Source organism: Hevea brasiliensis, chromosome 8, assembly GCF_030052815.1.
Source record: "Hevea brasiliensis isolate MT/VB/25A 57/8 chromosome 8, ASM3005281v1, whole genome shotgun sequence".
Classification (NCBI taxonomy): Eukaryota; Viridiplantae; Streptophyta; class Magnoliopsida; order Malpighiales; family Euphorbiaceae; genus Hevea; species Hevea brasiliensis.
In genome coordinates this window covers 25,749,970-25,772,354 of record NC_079500.1, presented here as the reverse complement: position 1 = coordinate 25,772,354, position 22,385 = coordinate 25,749,970, and the positions used below count along the sequence as shown (strand labels likewise).

Here is a 22,385-nt window from a genome sequence, read left to right as displayed (position 1 = left end):
AATTGCGCATCCATTAGGGATCAAGATTCAAGGGCACAACTATTAACTCTTGATCAATATTTTTCTTTAGCAATAATAATAGAAAGCTTATGTCACACGTGCCACCGACCTTGCCAAAGTGTGAGTTCTGCAGTTCCTTTCGAGATGACACCCCTGCTTACGTCTCTGCTATTTGAATTTTGCATCATAAAGAAATTGAAGGTTCTCCGTTGAATTTGGATCAATGACCACCATCTAGCTTAAGCTCCTCGTTCTCTCTTCAGCCTTCACCATATCACCTCTTGATCGATCTTACTCTTTTACTGCATCCATCCATGGACTCAAACTCTCCTCCAGTTGAAATCTTCTTCTTCCCATTTGTAGGCGGAGGCCACCAGATCCCCATGATAGACATGGCTAGAATCTTTGCCTCCCATGGTGTCAGAGCAACCATCATAGCCACCCCAAAGCATGCTCTTTCCTTCCAAAAATCTATTGTCCGTGACCAGAACTCCAGTCTTCCAATCTCTATTCACATCCTCAAGTTACCAGATGGTGTTGATATAGCTGACACAGACATGTCTGCAGCTCCCTTCACTGACACTTCTATACTCCAAGAACCTCTCCTGAATCTTTTGCTTGAACGCAAACCAGACTGTATTATTCATGATGTGTTTCACCGGTGGTCCGCTGAAGCCATTGATAGAATTGGTATTCTAAGAATTACTTTCAGTGGAAATGGATGCTTCCCTCGCTGTGTCCAAGAAAATATGGCACGTTATAAGCCCCATGAGAAGGTAGGTTCTGATCTGGAGCCTTTTGTTGTCCCAGGTCTTCCTGATAGGATTGAATTGACTAGATCTCAACTACCATTCTTTGCCAGACAGGGTGGGCTTCCCAGAAGGATGACAAAACCTGATGAGAACAGCTTTGGAGTTGCAGTTAATAGTTTCTATGAATTGGAGCCAGCTTATGTGGAATACTTCCAAAAGGAATTGGGGAACAAGGCATGGCTAGTAGGACCAGTATCATTGTGTAACAGAAACGTGGAAGATAAAGCTGAAAGAGGGCAAAAGACCGCTATTGATGAGCAAAGCATACTGAATTGGCTTAACAGTAAAGAACCCAATTCGGTTCTTTACATTAGTTTTGGGAGCTTAGCTCGTTTAGCTCCTGAACAACTCCTTGAGATTGCCCATGGTCTTGAAGCTTCCAATCACCCATTCATTTGGGTGATAGGAAAAATCTTCCAATCCACTGAGAAAGAACAAGGAAGCCAAAAAAATTGGCTTCCCAATGGATTTGAAGATAGAATTAAAGAATCCCAGAAGGGATTGATCATAAAAGGTTGGGCACCGCAGTTGTTAATATTAGAGCACATCGCTGTAGGAGGATTTATGACTCATTGTGGATGGAACTCGACTTTGGAAGGTGTGAGTGCTGGGGTACCAATGATAACATGGCCAATTACAGCAGAGCAATTTACCAATGAGAAGTTGATCACGGATGTGTTGAAGATTGGAGTGAAGGTGGGGAGCATGGAGTGGTTGTCATGGAGCAGTGAGCCATCGGCAGCGGTGAAGAGAGACAACGTGGAGACAGCAGTGAAAAGGCTAATGGGTGGTGATGAAGAGGCAGCAGAGATGAGAAGCAGAGCTAAAGATCTCGGAGAGAAAGCCAAGAGAGTTGTTGAAGAAGGAGGATCATCTTATAATGATGCAAATGCTTTGATTCAGGAACTTCAATCTCGCCGGGGAAATTGAAACCTTCGCCGGATATGGCTGAGATGGAGCATAGTTTAATAGGCTACTGTGATTTTTCCCCCCAGTGTCTTGTACCACTTGTTAAGTTACGAACAAGAATCATAGTAAATTTACACTTCAGCCCTTAGTGGGATAGTGAATTAGCGTGTATGATCTTTCTTGTAAGCGATCTTGACACATGAACCAAGTTCACTATGGGAATATAGACTAATAATTTACATATACCCTGCAAATAACCATTACTTGAAATTTCTCAATAGCTAGTATTAGCATAATATAAATGGTGAATTAGATTTATAGAAGATTTTCTTGTGGAGTTGTTACAATTTATTGTGATTTTGGTGACAAGAAAATGAAGAGAAAACAAACCATCACGTAACTAAAAGAAATTCAACAATCTTCTATTGACACACTTGTTTATGGTTTGAACCCAAAATTTCTTCTAGTTGCATATTCATTTCAAGCCTATGATTAGAGTAATTGGACTTTAGCTTACCATCCAAATAGAGGTATAATATGGAGTTTCAATACCCAGAGTGGAGTAGAGGGAGAAAAGGACAGTTAGAGTTTTGTTGATGTTCAAAGAAATAGAGATTTTGAGTCTTTTAAGAAAGACGAAGAAAAAAGTATTTAATAAAAGTTTAGTAGAAAGTGAAGAAATAAGGTATTTTAAGATTAGAGTGATCTATATTTTGGTTGGTCCTACAAATTATTAATAAACATTGTCATGAATCTAAATGCTAATATAATGCTTTTATCTTATAGATTTTATGGTATGACTTGCATATTAATTCCATATAATTCAATCCATTTAATGTGCTATGATATGAATTAATTTATTTAATATGCTTAGACATGAACTAACTCTTTTAACATAGTTTTTGCACAACTTAACATAACTTGTTTAATACATTTTGATCATACCCAATACTTTTAATATTTATACAACAATATACAACATGAATTTACACATTAATTTTAAATTTGAAACTTATACTCCATTGTTTTTAGTATTACCTTTTTTTTTTATGACAATTGCAATTTAGAAGAATTTAAAATTTATGACACTTGCAATTTAAGACATTTTTTTACTTTTATAATTTATGACACTTTTTAAATAAAATTAAATGTTAAACCTACTTATATTAATTAGGCCTATATTTATTAATTTATTATATTTTAATAATGCCACTTACATATTAGCAAGTTATGAGTCGACTTGTAACGCAAAAAATAAAGTGTGCCATAAACGTATTAAATTAAATTATTGGATTAATGTCACTCAAACAAACAATCATGTAATTCAAAGAAATTCAACAATCTTCTTTTGATACCCTTCTTTATGGTTTGAGTCCAAATTTTCTTTTAGGTGTATATTTATTTCAAGCTCATGACTAGAGTAATTGGACTTTAGCTTACCATCCAAATAGTGGGGTTTGAGTCCAAATTTTCTTTTAGGTGTATATTTATTTCAAGCCCATGACTAGAGTAATTGGACTTTAGCTTACCATCCAAATAGTGGTACAATGTGGAGTTTTAGTACATAGAGTGGATGAGAAGAAGAAAAGAACAGTTAGAGTTTTGTTGATGTCTAAAGAAATAGAGTGTCACGACCTAGCTCAACTAGATAGTATTGCCTGTTTGGCCCACTTGGCCTCACGATTTATCCACTAAGCCCCCTTTTTTGAGGCCCAAAAGTGCACCAGTCAGAGTAAGGGTTCCTTTCCCTTATAAGCACCTTAACCTTCACCTCCATTTTTGATGTGGGACTTAGTTTATTCCTACTCCCTTTTTTAGCATAGAAGCTTGCCAATAGAGCTCTACTTCTATCCCTACCCTTATCGGTTGTTAGGATGTTACGAGCCTACTAGTTTTTGCTTTGGTTCATCCTCAAACCAACATCATATTAAAGGAGGTATTGTGATGCGCCTACAAGGGGGTCAAGAATTTTCATCAAATTTAAAACCTTGAAGCATGTTCATCACAGGCATGTAAGATGAAAAGAATATGGGAAACCCTTTCATTATGATTACATGGGCTTAGTGAAAACAAAAGAGTTAAGCCTATTTAGAGTTCAGGAAATTAGGCCCAAATGGAAGTACATTATTGGGGCATATATTAGGCTAACTTGTGGTGGACATTTATTCTTCAAAATTCTAGAGTTCATAATATGGTATTATTTATTCACTTTTAGAAGCCCATATTGAGGAGATTTTAGTGTTTCTGATACTTTTTATGTTCTTATATGGGTTGGGAGTTAATTTGGCATATTTGACCACCAAATATTCTCCAAGATCTTCAAAGATTATGGCTAGCAAAAATATGGATGAATTTTGACTTATCAACTCAGAATATAATTTTGGGAGATTATTACTATCGTAGAAGGTCTTGGCTAGTACTTTATTAATTAGGAATCTTCTACTTTTCTTTTTCTATTTTTATTAGGATTTATTTCATATCTGTATTTTTTTATTCCTAATTAGTTTTCTTGTAATTTTCCTCTTTAGTTTCTTATCTTTGCCTATAAATAAGCTCACATATGTAATGCTTCAAGAAAATTAAGAGATTTCAAACACTTCAGAGAATGAAGAGAAAAGCTTAGCATAAGTGCTACTAAATTTCAATTCTTATCAATCTAGTTTGATTGTAGTGAATTACTTGACTTATCACAAAGTTTCTTGTGTGGCGTCTACCTTTGAAGATTGGGTTCTTTGTGGCATTCTGAACTTATTAAAGAATTTCTCTCTTCTACTTATCCTTTTATCTTTATTGTTTTGTTCTTAATTTCAGTTCATATGCATCAAAACCACAAAAAGATTTTCTTTTATCATTTCTTTTTTTTTTTTTTTTTACTTTGTTGCAAGTAAAACCATAAAATACCAAATGAGTTAAAATCTAAGAAAATTCAATTCTTGTGTTTGAGTGTTCTTACTTTATTTTTACTCATTTCCTAGTTGTTTAATGTTAGTTTTCTTGTTTCTTTTTCTTAATTCGAATTTTCTTTTTGTTCAATTCAATTGAGTTATTTCCTCCCTCACCAAGGCACATCATCTTGGCTCTAATACCATAATTATCACAACCTAATCCAACTAGATAATATTGTTTGGTTTGGGCCCTTAGACCCTTTTTTTAAGGCCCATAAATGTAACACCCTTATTTGTATAGCCTGGTATATTTCACTATTCCGGTGACCGGTGTCGGTCCGGATAATTAAGCAGATTAGAATCACATCTAAGACAACTAGATGAGCCCTAAACACAAATAATTAGTAATTGCCAATTAGTTAAGTATAAATATGAAAAACAGAACAGAAGAAGTTAAACGAGCCGAGAGTCACAGCGATGGGTGACCTTCTCGGGAAGAACTGTGAAGTCGATTTAAACTCAAATTTCGAACCGTAAAATACGACGCTGCGGTCCTTAGGACTATTGTGAACACAGTGAAAAAGAGAAAATCACGAAAAAAAAATATTAAGCCGGTCAAATAATTAGGTCAGGGATCTAGAAGAAATATTGAATTATTTTCAAACTGGGTCGAACCGGCGAGGGGCAATTTGGTCAATTGACCCTGAGAGCTGACTCCTAACCTAACTGTCAAATAAAATCGGAGAAAAGAAAATTTCAGAATCGGGAATTAAATTAAAGAACTAATGGAAAAATAAATAGATAAAAAAAAAAAGAAAAAGGAAAAGTAAAAAGTGATGACATTATGCATGACCTAATGCATGATGCAATAATTATTATAATTAAAATTTATTTAATTTAAATTTGTGGTCTTCCTAAAGACATGAAAAAGAAAAGAAAAGAGAGAGAGAAAAAAAATAAAACTTCTTCTTCCTCATCCATATTGCCGCCCCATCACTCCATCTCTCTCTTCCATCTCTTTCCACCATTAACAACCATTTCAAGCTTTTAAAAGCTTGATTTTATTCTATACATGCCCTAACTCCCTTAAGTAAATTTTGTTCTTGGAACTTGGCAAGCTTCTTGTGAATAGAAAGGAAGAAGAAAGTGGAAGAATTGAAGCTTTGGGAATACTTCCTTAAAGGTTAGTCAAGAATGCCCTCAATTCTCTTTATATTCATGAACTTGCACTTGAAGTGAACTAGTATTGATGAAAATAAAATAAAAACAACATATTGAGGAATATAGTGAAATTCGGCCAGCTTAGAGATAACTTGAAATTGATGGATTTTGACACAATTAAAAAGGTAGGCAAGCCTGATTGAAGGTGTAGTTGAGGTTTATATAGTTTAATTGCATGAATGGAGCAAACATGAAAATTAGGGTTTTGGCACCTAGGGTTTGGAAGACAAAAATGTGAGGATGTGTTAAATGATGTATTGGACTTGGTTTGAGCTGAGAAATGGTCATTTGTGACCAATTGGAGTATGTTAGAAGTGTTGGAACCAAATGCAAATTCGGATTGCTTAGGGTCATGCTGCAGGTAGCAGGACCAAGGTCCCTTTCAGGGACCAAAACTGAAAATTTACAAGCCCAATTGGTGTTAGGACAATTGGGAATGAAACTAGACACAAAATGACACATTTTTCATTTAGGAATCATGCCCAAAAAGTGACCATAGCATAGTGAACAAATTGCCAAATCCGAGTGGGAGTGTTCTGCCCTGTACAAAAATGACCAAATGAATAGTGTTTATTCATTTGGCTATAACTTGGGTTAGGCAGGTCTAAATGACCTGAAATTTTACCAGTAGAAAGTTGAGATATAGACCTAAAACTTTCATGAAGAACACAAACCCAAATTATGCCCTTAACCAAGTCATTTTGTCACCCAAATTTGGTGATCTAAAACTGCCAGAATCAAAATTTGCCCAAAAATCTGGGTTAAGTCCAATCCGGCAGCCATGATTCAAATGGCTATAACTTAAGCTACAAAACTCCAATTGGAGTGATTCAAAAAGGAGAATAAAGTTAAGACAATAGGGAACATTTTCTATGAAGAAAGTTTTGCCAAATTCTAACAGTAAATAACCAATGGAACAGTGCAACATAAGACACTCAAAACTAAAAATTTGCAAATTTGCCTAAAAGACTTAGAATTTGAGTAAACAACCAAAACCAATAAATTTAGTAACCAAAATGTGGTATGTGGGTGAAGTTGGAATTCCCATACCTATTAAGCCTTAGAAAGTCAACAAATTGACTTGAATAGTGTAGTGAATAGTAACCCTAAAACACAAATTTTAAAAAATGTCAAGTTTAGCATATATAAGCTATATAAAAGTGAATTGGAATTTATTTTTGAATTTATGTTAAGTTATGGTACTGAAACACTGTGAAATTGTGTGTTTCAGTGGAAAAGAACACCAGGAAAGAACCCGAGCAATCGAGTCAAGGCCAAGAGGCGACTCGCTTAAGGTTTGTGCACAACATCAATATACTTTAAAATTCATTTACAAAGTGCATGAAATGTGTATTATGCTTTTGCTTTGAATTGTTGAAAGTTTATTTGTGTATGTTTGAAATGGCAATAAATGTTTAGTAAATTGTTAAGATAAGTTTTGAAACCACAGTGTCATGACCATATATTTGAACACCTCACTAGCATGACTAGTGGGGGAAATCAGTTTCGAATTTTGATTCCTTCTCTGGCTGAAGTGTTGAGGTGTGTGCCAGTAGAAGAAGAAAAAGAATGGGTTCCCATATATTTGAGCTAGCTAGCCTTGTGTTGGGACTTCTCCTTAGCCTCTGGCTATTGAGATTATATTTGTTTAGAATGGCATGATATAATTGTGTGTTTTTATATAAATGGTTTTGAGACTTTTGAAATAAAATTGTTTAAACTAAAATCTTATAAATCATGTTTTGTATTGATATTGCATGTTTAGTTTAATTTTTGAATAAATATGTTTTAAATTCCGCATAAAGATTATTTTAGTATGTTGTGCACCACTGAGTCCTAGTACTCAGCGATAGCTGTTATTACTATCGCAGATATAGAGACTAGAGGAGCAGCAGAGTGATCTGCTGAGGATTGAGGAGCTACCTACTTTGAAGTTATCGGGTATATTTTATACCCTAAATGTAAAAACTATTTTAATATATGCAAATGTATGTAACTGTATGGACATGTAAAATTGGTTATGAGCAGTTGTATAGAGTTGTATAAAGCTTGTAATAAATTTTGGTTTGAATTTCTCTTAATGTAAATTTTTGTAATGATGTATATAAATTATTTTGCTTTAATGAAATATGAATGGAAGTATTTTGTTTTAATTTGAATGAAATTGATTAATAGTATTTTAATGATTGTTGAATTTGGGAAATTTAGAAATGATGTTGAATTTGGTTGAGATGGTTGTGGAAATTGATGAAGTTGTTGAGATAAAGTTTTGGAAGTGCTTTTTTACAGGTATTTGAAGAACTATTTTCTCAAAATACAGATGGCACTCTGTCGAAATTTTTATAAAATTTACAGAAAAATAAAATGAGATAAAAATTTTTACTAGTTTTAAAACTTTGAATAAATGATTTTAATATTTATTTTGAAATGCTCACCACTTATAAAAGTAAGAAAATTGTTTTAAAATCCCTTGTAGGGTACTTAATGAGTTATCAGTAGGTGAAGTTCGGTAGTTCATTAGGTATTCTACGGGATCATGTTATGCCTTACAGAGGGGTAAGGTGTGACAATAAATGCACTATCTAGGATAAGAAGTTCTTCATCTTACAAGCACTTTAATCTCCTCCACCCTTTTCGACTTGGGACTTGGCTCCTTCTTGCCTCCCTCTTTTGCTTAAAGCTTACCAGTTGAGCCTTTTTTCCATTCCCCCCCTCCCCCCACCCTAGCAATTGGTTGTTGGGGTGTTACATAGAGATTTCGAGTTTTATTAAGAAGAAGAAAAAGGTAATTAATTAAAGTTTAGTAGAAAGTGGAGAAATAAATTCTTTTAAGATTTGGGAGATTTATTCTTTGTGTGGTAATGTGATACAATTAGTAAACCGTGTTATGAATTTGACATTTTATTATACAGGTTATTTGACATGTTATGTATAATACGATTAGTATTAAATCTTGTTGGGTTAATTTGATACAATTCGATCCATTTAACACACTTTGACATGAATTAACTCAATTAATACATTTTGACTCAACTTAACATAATCTGTTTAACATGTTTTGACACAATCCATCACTTTTAATTTTTATAAAACAATATGTAAAATGAAATTACACGTTATTTTTAACTTTTAAATCAATTTTTTTTTTAAAATAGACTACTAATCTATGACATTTGCAATTTATGAAACCTTTTAAATGAAATTAACTATTTAACCTGCTCATTTTAATTGGGCTTATATTTACTAATTTATTATTTTTGTAATATCATTTGTAGGTTAGTGGGTCACGAGTCAACTCATGACACAAATAATAGTGTGTCATAAACGTGTCTATTGGACTCAGGTGTCTTAACCCATGTTTTAAGAATAATAAACAATTAATGTGCTATTAATTATATTGAAAGTGTTTGTGATGAGTTTGTAGGCCTCAAATTCAAAATTGTTAAATTACTTCAAATCAAGGTTAAAGAAAAGCAAGATAAGGAAGCAAACATTTATGAGATCCTACAATGTAATCTTCATTTATTTTTATACCTTGTGAATCCCATTTAATTAATTGTGTTGGCTTAAGTATACGTGTTACTAAGAAAATCTTGTTCAACTTAGTTTTTACCTAATTCTCGACCAAGGGAGAGTTAAATAAATTTTTCACTTTTTAGAAAATGAAAAATTAATTTTGGGAACTATTTTAGTTGAAAAATACATTAAATTAGCTTTTCAATTCTTCAAACAGATCAAAAATCTAATTTCTGGATAAAAAGTTATGGCTTTTTCAAGTTTTAAGGGAATCAGGGTAGAAGGGATTTCGGCATTCAAAATAGGGGACTTAGGTAGCTAAAGTCAGTTTTTCAAAAATGATATTTTGGCAGAGAAAACTTTGGTACCTAAAGTAAGAGACTTTGGCAATTGAACTTGGGTTTCTAAAAGTCTAAATAACGGGTTTTTAAGTGGTTGAACAATTTTATTTACATTTAATGCACCCCAATGGTCATTTTCTTGCTAAAATTATAAATAGTGAGTATTTATGACTGAGAAGAAGTTACAACAACCTTTCATTAAGCTTTTATTACGACGAGCAAATTCTCTTACACTTTCTCTCTCTATAACTTGAGCCAAGCATTTAAGTCTTTGAGAGCTTGTTTTGATTATAAGTCTTTGAGTGTTCTGAGATTGAAAGTGAGCTTGCTGAGTATGATTATTGTATTTAATGGATTTATTGAGCATTAAATTGCTCTTACATGAAAAGGAATTGTAAAAGAGTTAAGATTTGTTCTTAATTGTAAGGGATTTAATCTTCACCCAAAGAAGAAAGTTAGTGGAGTTGACTCTTAAGGAGGGTTTTGAGGAGAGGACATATGCTTGGGATAGCCAAACCTCTATAAATCCTTCTATGCATTTTCCTTTCACCCATCTTATCTTTATTTTGTTAATTTTCTTATCTTCTTTAAATTTTTAATTAGAACCCCCCTCTTGCATTGCTTAGGGGATAACATGTGGTATAGAGCCAATCTCCATTATACAAGATTTAATCATCTTGGAGCAAAGATCAAATGGCAATCCTCAATGCATAAGAAGATCAATTGGTGGTGAGACCCCCTTTCTTCAACAGTAATGACTTTCTATATTGGAAAAATAGAATGTATTATTTTATTAAATAGGAATGAGTGGAGTTATGGGATGTCGTGATGAATAGTCCTTTCACTCCTACTAAGATATTAGATAGAAATAGTGTAGCCAAGACTAAGGGTGAGTGAAGCCAAAAAGAGAAGAGTGGCCCTAAATGACAAAAAAATTCATGTATTGTTTTATGCTCTTAGTAGAAGTGAGTAACAAGGTGCATATGAAGTCTACCGCTAAGGAAATTTGGAATGCTTTGGTAATCACTCATGAAGGTACAAGCCAAGAGAAGGAAAACAAGATAAGGATTCTGTAACATCCTCACTTCAGCTAGTCCGTACAGTCTACTGTTCCGGTGACCAATGTCGGTTCGGGCAGCTAGAATATTTGAAATTATAATTAGACTAGAGTGAGGAGTTATAAATAAACCAAATAATGATCAGAAAAATCAAAGAAAATTTTTAGAAATGAAATGCATTAAGGTTAAATGAGCCGTAACCCTAGCGATGAGTAACCCGAATGGGAAGTGACGGTGAAGGCCGTTAATAACCCTAGATCTGGGGAAAACTTCATGAAATAATTTTTGGGAGCTCAGGGAAGGATTATTGGGGTTTCAATGACAATAAAATGCTAAAAAGACACAAGGAAATTTTAATCAATCAGTACACATAATTTTAGCTTGTTAAGCCAAATGGAGGGCATTTTGCTCATTTCGTCTTCAAAGATGATTTTTGACCAACTTGTCCATTTAAGTAAGTGAATTATATGACATAAAATATGAACAAATATTGATGAAAAATTTATTAAAAATGAATAGAAAGGGAAACAAAAGAAAATGAAAGTAAATTAGATTTATTACATAAGCATGAGGTAATAAAAATTTGTGGCCAATCAAAATCAATAAATACATTCATAATACATTAAAAAGAGAGGAAAGAAGTAAAAAATCTAGAATAAACAAGCAGCCATCCTTCCTCCTTCCAAGCCGCACCATTTCTCCTCCATTGCCAAGCTTACCAAAGCTTGAGTTCTTTGGTTTTTCATCAACTAAAGCCTAAGTTCCCAACACAAAACCTTACTCTTTCATCTTAGTGAACCTTTTAGGAGCAAAAAGAAGTAAAAAGGAAGAGTTCTTACAAACTTGGAAGTGACTCCATTAGAGGTTAGTGACCAAACTTTTTCTTTTTCTTTAAATTCATGTGGAAGGAGTAGAATTAATGGATATTTACAAGAAAATTTAAATAAAATCATGTGCATACTCTTCCCAAATTTTCAGTAGCCTTGGACTTGGTAGGGTTTTGAAGATTTCTTAGAACTAAAATGGTAGTGTGGCTGCCCTTAGCATTAATCTCTTGAGTAGGATAATGAAGTGTAAATAAATGCAGAATTTGAAATGGAGAAGTTAGGGTTTGGACACAAACTTAAGACTTTATTCATGTAATGGTGAAACTAAGTTTTAATGGTCAATCAGTGGCCATTTGGTTATGTGTGATTAAGAAATGAAGTGCTTTGTTCCATGGGAATTGAAGTTAAGTATGCTGCCCTTGGTGACCTGCAGGACTGGGTGTGAGTCCAGCAGGTTTGGGCAGCTATAACTGGAGTTGTGTAGGTTCAATTGGTGCAAGGGTAGTTGGACATGAAACTAGACACATAATGGCACAACTTTGGTGAAGAAACCCTGCCCAGAAAACCAAACCAAGTTGACAAAAAAACTACCTTAATTCGGGTAACCAACATGCTGTCCCTGGAAAATGACCAAATGAACAGTATTTGTACAAATGGTCATAACTCAGTGTAGAAAAGTTTAATCGACCTGATATTTTACCAGTAGAAAGCTGAGGCATAGTCCTATAACTTTTATGAAGAAAATAAACCTAAATTTTGACCATAATATGTTCAAAAACTGACCTGCAGTCAGTGTACAAAAACTGTAGAATTGATTCTGCCTAGAAATTCTGGAAAAATTGCAATCCGGCCAATTATTGTGTTTAGGCCATAACTTGAGCTAAAAAACTCAAAATGGAGTAATTTAAAAAAAAAGAAATGTAACTAGACATAATAAGGAACAATTTTTATGAAGAATATTTGGTCAAATTCTCACTGTAGAATAGCCTAATAGAACAGTGAATTATAACACTCAAAACTGAAATTTTTGAATTATTCTCCATTGGTTTTAAGTATTGTTTGGCAACTAATGCCAATACTTTTGTAAACCAAAATGTGGTATCTTGGTGAACTTAGGTTCAACAAATCTATTATAAATCAAAAAGTCAACCTTTGAGTAAAATTAGCCAAGTAACTAGTGACTTCTACATTACAAAAATAAATAATTAAATCATTAACTGTGTAAAATGCCCTAGTATGCCTAGAATGATTGGTTTGGATAGGTTGGCATGCCAATAGGGTTCAGTTAGCAGTACTGCACATGACATTATGCCATTCTATGATTTTTTGGCTTTTAGCCATTCTGATATTAGTGTGATACTTAGCCTTGTGCCCAATGTTTACTATAGCTTATTAGCTGTTCTGTCGCACAGCGGGAGACACAATGTGACCGATGGTGTGATGGCCCGAGGTACTTGGTACCCAGTGCCAGTTTACCCATTTATCCAGTTCAGTTGACTAGTATAGGTTACTCGGGCAATTAAAATAAATCTTATCAAATTTTAATCAAATAATACTGCAATAAATGCCAGAAATTAAGTCTACACAAAAATGTCAACATACATTCTGCATATCTATTTTATTTTAGTTATTTTATTTAATATTGGCACCACTAAGCAGAATTACTTAGCGTGTCACTTTTGCCTTGCGCAGGTACTGGAGACACAGCTGGGGAGTCCAGCAAACCTCAAACCAGGTGAATTGTCAGATCTGCACAGAGTCCAGAGTCACCTCATATCTGCAGTGCACTTGGTAGGACATTAGGATTTTGGGTTGTATTTTGTATTTTGAATTTAGTATTGGTTTTTTATTGTAATTACAAACTCATGAAATTGTATGATAATGTAAATATATGAAATTCAAGTTACTGAAATTATCTGTATATTATGTTGAAAAATAAAATGTTGGGAAATATTCACGAATGTGATACAAATTGTGATGTGAATAAAAATTTGAAAATTGTGTTGAGATTGAGTTGATATGTATGTATATTGAAGTTTGGATGTGAAAACTATAAGGGAAGTGTCTTATAAATAGGTTCAGAAGAACTGTTTTCCAATTAACAGTCGGCACTCTGCCAGATTTTCTATAAAAATTTATGAAAAATTCAGATTAATCAAATTTGTAAATAAATGATATGATTGGTAAATCTTGCACTTGGTGAATAATAAATAAATTATGGAGAGAAAATTGTTATGAAATAAGTTATGGTGCTCCGCACACTGTGTGGCATATCTTGCTCGGCTACACTGTAGACGGGTAAAGGGTGTCACATTTAGTGGTATCAGAGCATCAGTTTAGGCATTTCTGGGCCTAGATAGAGTGCATACCATTGCATTGCATTTGTAATTGTTGAGGTGAAACTGATGCAGATCTGTTTATTTTCTTATTTTGATTAGGATATGGATCCTGCTTCTCAAAGAGCAGTTGATGAAGGGGTGGAGAGTCGTGCTCCACCAAGGGCTGAATCGGGAGACAGGGGAGAACCTGCTCCATCAGCAGCTGAGGCACCTGCCCAATCTCAATTTGCATTATTTCAGCAGATGATTGAATTTTACCGACAAATGATGGGGGCAATTCCACCACCACAACCATAGTCACAACCTCCACCAGCACCACAGAAGTCCCATCTGGAAAAACTATGAAAACATGGGGCTATGGATTTCTTTGGGAAGAAGGAGGATGGCCCCATCACAGCTGAAAACTGATTGGATAGAACTGTAAGAGTGTTGAAATAGCTTCATTGCACCCCCGAGCAGAACCTGGAGGGTGCTGTGTCCCTACTTCAAGATGATGCATACCAGTGGTGGGACACAGTATCCAGTGAGGTGCAACTGGATCAGATCACCTGGGATTTCTTGGTCACAGACTTCAGGAAGAAGTATGTCAGTAAAGTGTATTTAGAAGAGAGAAGAAGAGAATTTATCAGTCTGAAACAGTGGCAACTATCAGTGGTAGAATATAAGCGTGAATTCGTCAGACTGAGCCAGTATGGGAGGGAGATAGTCCCTACAGAGGCAGAGAGGTGCAGAAAGTTTGAAGAAGGGCTAAATGACAATATCAAGGTCATGATAACAGCATTGGAGATTACAGATTTTGCCAAATTAGTTGATGCTGCATTGAAAGTAGAAAGAGTCCGAATAAATGAGCAAAACAGAAGGGAAAGACAACAGAAGAGGGGTCCAGGTTAGTCCAGTTCATTCTCTGCTCCCAATAAGAAGTTTAAGGGTCCTCCTGGTCAGAGTTCAGGACAACCACAAGTTCAGGGTCAGTCCGAGGGGCCCAGACCATAGTTCACACCTAGGAGAGGCTAGTCCACACCATCAGTGGGCAGCTCTCCAGGGACGGTGTTCAGGGGACTAGCCCCAGCATCTTCTGCCTATCCATACTGCCAGAAGCGGCATAAGGGGGAGTGTTGGTGAGTGACTGGTGCATGCTTACGGTGTGGATCTACAGAACATCAGATCAAAAATTGTCCGAAGAGGACTGCTACAGTTGGCCCAACACAAGCAGATAGGCCTGCCCCTGCACCTCAAAGGGGTAGGAAGTCCAGTAAATCTGAGGCAGCTGGTCCATCACTAAGGCCTGCATCTGAGTCAAATGAGAAGCCAGAGGCCAGAGTACCTGCTAGAGCCTATGCCATAAGAGCCTAGGAGGAGCAAGATGCCCCAGATGTTATCAGGGGTACATTCTTCCTCTACACTTTACATGTGCATGCATTGGTGGATCCAGGATCTACCCATTCATATATCTGCATCAAGCTACCCGTAGAGAGGGGAGTTTCAATAGAGGAGAGTGATCAAGACATTCTTGTCACAAATCCACTAGGCCACAGTGTGGTAGTGAATAAAGTGTATAAATGTTGCCCGTTGAGGATTCAAGGGTATGAATTCTCGGCAGACCTTATTGAATTATCCTTCCACGAATTTGACGTGATTTTGGGAATGGATTGGTTGTCACGTCATCAGGCAATAGTTGATTGTAAACTGAAGAGGATTTCTCTGAAACCCCTAAGGGTAGTGAGATTTTAGTTGTGGGTGAAAGGACAAATTTCTTGTCCAATGTCATCTCAGTCACAGTTGCAAGAAGATTGATGAGAAAAGGCTGTGAAGCCTACCTAGCACACGTTGTTGATACTAGGTAGGCTAAGCCAAACCTATGTGACATACCCACAGTAAGAGACTTCCCAGATATGTTTCCTGAAGAATTGCCTGGTTTACCACCAGAAAGGGAAGTCGAATTTTTTATTGAGGTAATGCCAGGTACAACACTAATTTCTATTGCTCTTTATAGGATGGCACCAACTGAATTGAAGGAGTTGAAAATTCAGTTGCAAGAGTTACTAGATAAGGGGTTCATACACCCCAGTGTGTCACCATGGGGAGCTCCAGTGCTGTTTGTAAAGAAGAAAGATGGAACCTTAAGATTGTGCATTGATTACCGACAGTTAAACAAAGTAACTGTGAAGAATAAATATCCGTTGCCCAGAATTGATGATCTGTTTGATCAGTTGAAAGGAGCCGGTGTATTTTTAAAAATTGATCTCAGGTCAGGGTATCATCAGTTGAGGGTAAAGGATGCAAATGTGTCAAAAACTACATTCAAAACCTGGTATGGGCATTATGAATTTCTAGTGATGCCGTTTGGGTTAACAAATGCACCAGCAATATTTATGGACCTTATGAACCGTATCTTTCATCCATATTTAAATTAGTTTGTAATGGTCTTTATCGATGATATTTTGGTGTATTCTAAGACCAGGGTAGAACATGATAAACATTTGAGGATTGTTCTGCAAACCCTGCGAGAAAAGAAGCTGTATGCTAAGCTGTCCAAGTGTGACTTCTGGATGAGTGAAATCTCCTTCCTTGGACACATAGCATCAACTGAGGGGATTAGAGTGGATCCCAAAAAGATAGAAGTAGTGATGGAATGGAAGCCTCCTAGAAATACAACTAAGGTCAGAAGTTTCTTGGGGCTAGCTGGGTATTACAGAAGATTTGTGAAGGGGTTCTCTCTCATAGCTGCTCCAATGACCAAGCTGTTACACAAAAATGTGAGATTTGGCTGGAACGATAAGTGCCAAGCCAGTTTTGAGAGGCTAAAGGCTATATTGACAGAAACACCAATGTTAACACAACCAGTGAAGGGAAAGGACTTTGTGGTCTACAGTGATGCCTCAAAAAATGGGTTAGGGTGTGTATTGATGCAAGAGGGGAAAGTGGTCGCCTATGCTTCCAGGCAGTTAAGGCCACATGAACAAAACTACCCTAGTCATGACCTGGAGTTAGCAGCAATTATCTTCACATTGAAGATATAGAGGCATTATTTGTATTGTGAAAAATGATACATCTATAGAGATCACAAAAGTCTAAAATATTTGCCAACCCAGAAGGAGCTCAATCTAGACAGAGGCGATGGATTGAGTTCCTAAAGGATTGTGATTATGTGATAGATTGTCATCCTGGGAAGGCAAATGTAGTTGCTGATGCCTTGAGCAGAAAGTCCATTACAGCTTTAAGATCACTAAATACCCGTCTGTCCTTAGCTCAAGATGGAGCTATTTTGGCTGAGTTACAAGTGAGGCCAAACCTGCTATAGCAGATACAAGATGGGCAGAAGGCAGATGAAAAATTAGTGGTTATTGTGGGTAAAATCTCAGAGGGGAAGGAAACTAATTATGAGGTGAAAGCAGATGGGTGTCTGTACTACAAAGGAAGAGTGTGTGTACCAGATGATGGGGAATTGAAGACTAGTATTCTGAAAGAAGTACTTACTAGTGTTTATGCTATGCACCTGGGAAGTACAAAAATGTATAATGATTTGAAGCTTCATTATTGGTGGCCTGATATGAAGAAGGATATAGCTGACTATGTTACTAAGTGCTTGACATGTCAGCAAGTTAAAGCAGAACATCAAGTTCCATCTGGATTGCTACAGCCTATAAACATACCTGAATGGAAATGGAATCAGGTCACTATGGATTTTATCAGTGGTCTACCTTTCACCCAGAAGAAGCATGATGCAGTGTGGTTGATAGTGGATAGATTGACAAAGTCAGCACATTTTCTGCCAGTTAGAACTGATTACTCACTGGAGAAACTAGCAGAGTTGTATATTAGTGAGATAGTTAGACTGCATGGAATCCCACTTTTCATCATATCTGACCGAGACCCAAAGTTTACATCGAGATTTTGGGTAAAGTTGTAAGAAGCCTTGGGCACACAACTCCACTTTAGCACGGCTTTTCATCCTCAGATGAATGGGCAGTCGGAATGAGTAATCCAGGTAAACCTAAAACCTAATTGAATTCTTACAACTAATAAATTGCAATGATAGTAACAATGTGAATTATGTGATAGATCCTTGAGGATATGCTGAGAAGTTGTGTCATTGAGTTTGAGGGGAGTTGGGATAGATATCTCCCACTGGCAGAATTTGCATATAACAATGGCTATCAAGCTAGCATTCAAATGGCCCCGTATGAAGCACTGTATGGGAGGAAGTGTAGAACCCCAGTATGTTGGACTGAATTGGGAGAAGATAAACTGGTAGGACCAGACCTGGTGAAATAGACTGAGGAGAAAGTAAAAATAATAAAAGCTAATTTAAAGGTTGCCTCAGATAGACAGAAATCTTATGCCGACTTGAACAAAAAAGAGATAGAGTATGCAGTTGGCGACAAAGTATTTCTCAAAGTCTCACCATGGAAGAAGGTACTGAGGTTTGGAAGAAAGGGTAAGTTAAGCCCTAGGTTCATTGGCCCATATGAAGTCATTGAACGTGTGGGACCAGTGGCCTATCGACTAACTTTACCGCCAGAGCTGGATAAGATCCACAATGTATTTCATGTGTCTATGCTAAGAAGATACCGCTCAGACCCTTCACTATGGCAGAAATTGAAATCCAACCGGACTTGACATATGCAGAAGAACCCAAACGGATCCTGGCTCGGGAAGTGAAGGAACTGAGAAATAAACAAATTTCACTGGTGAAAGTACTTTGGAGGCACCATAATACCAAGGAGGCAACTTGGGAAAGTGAAGAAACGATGAGGCAACAGTTCCCTCAACTGTTTGCATCAAATTTCGAGGACGAAATTTTTTATTAGAAGGGAAGAGCTGTAACATCCTCACTTCAGCTAGTTCATACAGTCTACTGTTCAGGTGACCAATGTCGGTCCGGACAGCTAGAATATTTGAAATTATAATTAGACTAGAGTGAGGAGTTATAAATAAACCAAATAATGATCAGAAAAATCAAGGAAAATTTTTAGAAATGAAATGCATTAAGGTTAAATGAGCCGTAACTCCAGCGATGAGTAACCCGAATGGGAAGTGACGGTGAAGTCCGTTAGTAACCCTAGACCCGGGAAAAACTTCATGAAAAAATTTTTGGGACCTCAGGGAAGGATTATTGGGGTTTCAATGACAATAAAATGCTAAGAAAACAAAAGGAAAATTTAATCAATCGGTACACACAATTTTAGCTTGTTAAGCCAAACGGAGGACATTTTGGTCATTTCGTCTTCAGAGATGATTTTTGACCAACTTGTCCATTTAAGTAAGTGAATTATATGACATAAAATATGAACAAATATTGATGAAAAATTTATTAAAAATGAATAGAAAGGGAAAGAAAAGAAAATGAAAGTAAATTATATTTATTACATAAGCATTAAGTAAGCATGAGGTAATAAAAATTTTTGGCCAATAAAAATCAATAAATACATTCATAATACATTAAAAAGAGAGGAAAGAAGTAAAAAATCTAGAATAAACCAGCAGCCGTCTTTCCTTCTCCCAAGCCGCACCATATCTCCTCCATTGCCAAGCTTACCAAAGCTTGAGTTCTTTGGTTTTTCATCAACTAAAGCCTAAGTTCCCAACACAAAACCTTACTCTTTCATCTTAGTGAAGCTTTTGGGAGCAAAAAGAAGTAAAAAGGAAGAGTTCTTACAAGCTTGGAAGTGACTCCATTAGAGGTTAGTGACCAAACTTGTTCTTTTTCTTTAAATTCATGTGGAAGGAGTAGAATTAATGGATATTTACAAGAAAATTTAAATAAAATCATGTGAATACTCTTCCCAAATTTTTGGCAGCCTTGGACTTGGTAGGATTTTGAAGATTTCTTAGAACTAAAATGGTAGTATGGCTGCCATTAGCATTAGTCTCTTGAGTAGGATAATGAAGTGTAAATAAATGCAGAATTTGAAATGGAGAAGTTAGGGTTTGGACACAAACTTGAGACTTTGTTCATGTAATGGTGAAACTAAGTTTTAATGGTCAATTAGTGACCATTTGGTTATGTGTAATTAAGAAATGAAGTGGTTTGTTCCATGGGAATTAAAGTTAGGTATGGTGCCCTTGGTGACCTGCAGGATTGGGTGTGAGTCTAGCAGGTTTGGGCAGCTATAACTGGAGTTGTACAGGTTCAATTGGTGCAAGACCAATTAGAAATGAAACTAGACACATAATGGCACAACTTTGGTGAAGAAACCCTTCCCAGAAAACCAAACCAAATTGACCAAAAAACTACCTTAATCCGGGTGACCAACATGCTATCCCTGGAAAATGACCAAATAAACAGTGTTTGTTCAAAGGGTCATAACTCAGTGTAGAAAAGTTCAATTGACCTAAAAGTTTACCAGTAGAAAGCTGAGACATAGGCCTACAACTTTCATGAAAAAAACAAACCCAAAATTTGACCATAACATGTTCAAAAACTGACCTGCAATCAGTGTAAAAAAATTGTAGAATTGATTCTGCCCAGAAATTCTGGAAAAATTGCAATCCAGCCAGTTATGATGTTTAGGCCATAACTTGAACTACAAAACTCTAAATAGAGTGATTCAAAAAAGGAAATATAACCAAACACAATAAGGAACAATTTTTATGAAGAACATTTGACCAAATTCTCACTGTAGAATGGCCTAATGGAACAGTGAATTATAACACTCAAAACTGAAATTTCTGAATTATTCTCTATTGGTTTTAAGTATTGTTTGGCAACTAATGCCAACACTTTTGTAAACCAAAATGTGGTATCTTGGTGAACTTAGGTTCAAGAAATCTATTATAAATAAAAAAGTCAACCTTTGAGTAAAATTAGCCAAGTAAATAGTGACCTCTACATTACAAAAATAAATAATTAAATCATTAACTGTGTAAAATGCCCTAGTATGCCTAGAATGATTGGTTTGGATAGGTTGGCATGCCAATAGGGTTTAGTTAGCAGTACTACACATGGCATTATGTCATTATGTGATTTTATGGCTTTTAGCCATTCTGATATCAGTGTGATACTTGGCCTTGTGCCCAATGTTTACTACAGCTTATTAGCTGTTTTGTCGCACACCGGGAGACACAATATGACCGATGGTGTGATTGCCCGAGTTACTTGGTACCCAGTGCCAGTTTACCCGTTTATCTTGTCCAGTCGACTAGTATAGGTTACTCAGGCAATTAAAATAAATCTTACCAAATTTTAATCAAATAATATTGCAATAAATGCCAGAAATTAAGTCTACATAAAAATGTCAACATACATTCTGCATATCTATTTTATTTTAATTATTTTATTTTATATTGGCACCACTAAGTAGAATTGCTTAGCGCGTCGTTTTTGCCACATGCAGGTACTGGAGACATAGCTGGGGAGTCCAGTAGACCTCAAATCGGGTGAATTGTCAGATCTGCATAGAGTCCAGAGTCACCTCATATCTGCAGTGCACTTGGTAAGACATTAGGATTTTGGGTTGTATTTTGTATTTTTCATTTAGTATTGGTTTTTTTATTGTAATTACAAACTCATGAAATTATCTGATAATGTAAATATATGAAATTCAAGTTACTCAAATTATCTGTATATTATGTTGAAAAATAAAATATTGGGAAATATTCACGAATGTGATACGAATTGTGATGTGAACAAAAATTTGAAAATTGTGTTGAGATTGAGTTGATATGTAGGTATATTGAAGTTTGGATGTGAAAACTATATTGGAAGTGTCTTTTAAACAGGTTCAGAAGAACTGTTTTCTAATTAACAGCCTGCACTTTGCCGGATTTTCTATAAAAATTTATGAAAAATTTAGATTAATCAAATTTGTAAATAAATGATATGATTGGTAAATCTTGCACTTGGTGAATAATAAATAAATAAATTATGGAGGGCAAATTGTTATGAAATAAGTTATGGTGCTCTACACACTGTGTAGCATATCTTGCTCAGCTACACTGTAGACGGGTAAAGGGTGTCACAGATTCCTTTATCTACTAATATGAATTGCTCAAAATGAAATCCAATGAGACCATTAGCCAAATGTATGATAGGTTTGTAGAAATCATTGGAGGAATTAAATTACTTGGGAAGACATTTACCAATGAAGAGCTTGTAAAGAAGATATTAAGGAGCCTTCTTAAAAAGTGGCTACCAAAGGTGACTTCACTCAACGATGCCAAGGATTTGAAAAAAGTGCAATTTGATGAGCTTTTGGGTAATCTCATAGACTATGAGATGACTCTAAAAAGGGAACAAGTAGAGGAGGCACCCAAAACTAAGAAAAATATAGCTCTAGGGGTTTCCTCTAAAAATTCAAGTGATAATGATGAACAATTAGATGAAGAAGAGTTGAATTTGGTAATAAGGAGAGTAAGGAAAATGGTCTCCCAAAGTAAGAAGTTCATTCCAAAGAGGAACTTCTAGAAGGATAAGGGTGAGAGTGGCAAAACTAATCCAATCATTTGCTATGAATGCAATAAACCAGACCACATCA

General features: G+C 35.7%; 1 protein-coding gene across 1 annotated transcript; it reads left to right on the top strand.

Moving 5' to 3' along the window:
• The first annotated feature begins 35 nt into the window (after positions 1 to 35).
• Positions 36 to 1,964, top strand: LOC110672181 (abscisate beta-glucosyltransferase). The gene has a single exon (XM_021834888.2). The coding sequence runs from the start codon at positions 315 to 317 to the stop codon at positions 1,740 to 1,742; it is 1,428 nt and encodes a 475-aa protein (XP_021690580.2). The 5' UTR covers positions 36 to 314; the 3' UTR covers positions 1,743 to 1,964.
• Positions 1,965 to 22,385: the final 20,421 nt, after the last annotated feature.

Coding starts and splice junctions, on each gene's coding strand:
- LOC110672181 (XM_021834888.2), top strand. CDS start 315: ATGGACTCAAACTCTCCTCCAGTTGAAATCTTCTTCTTCCCATTTGTA.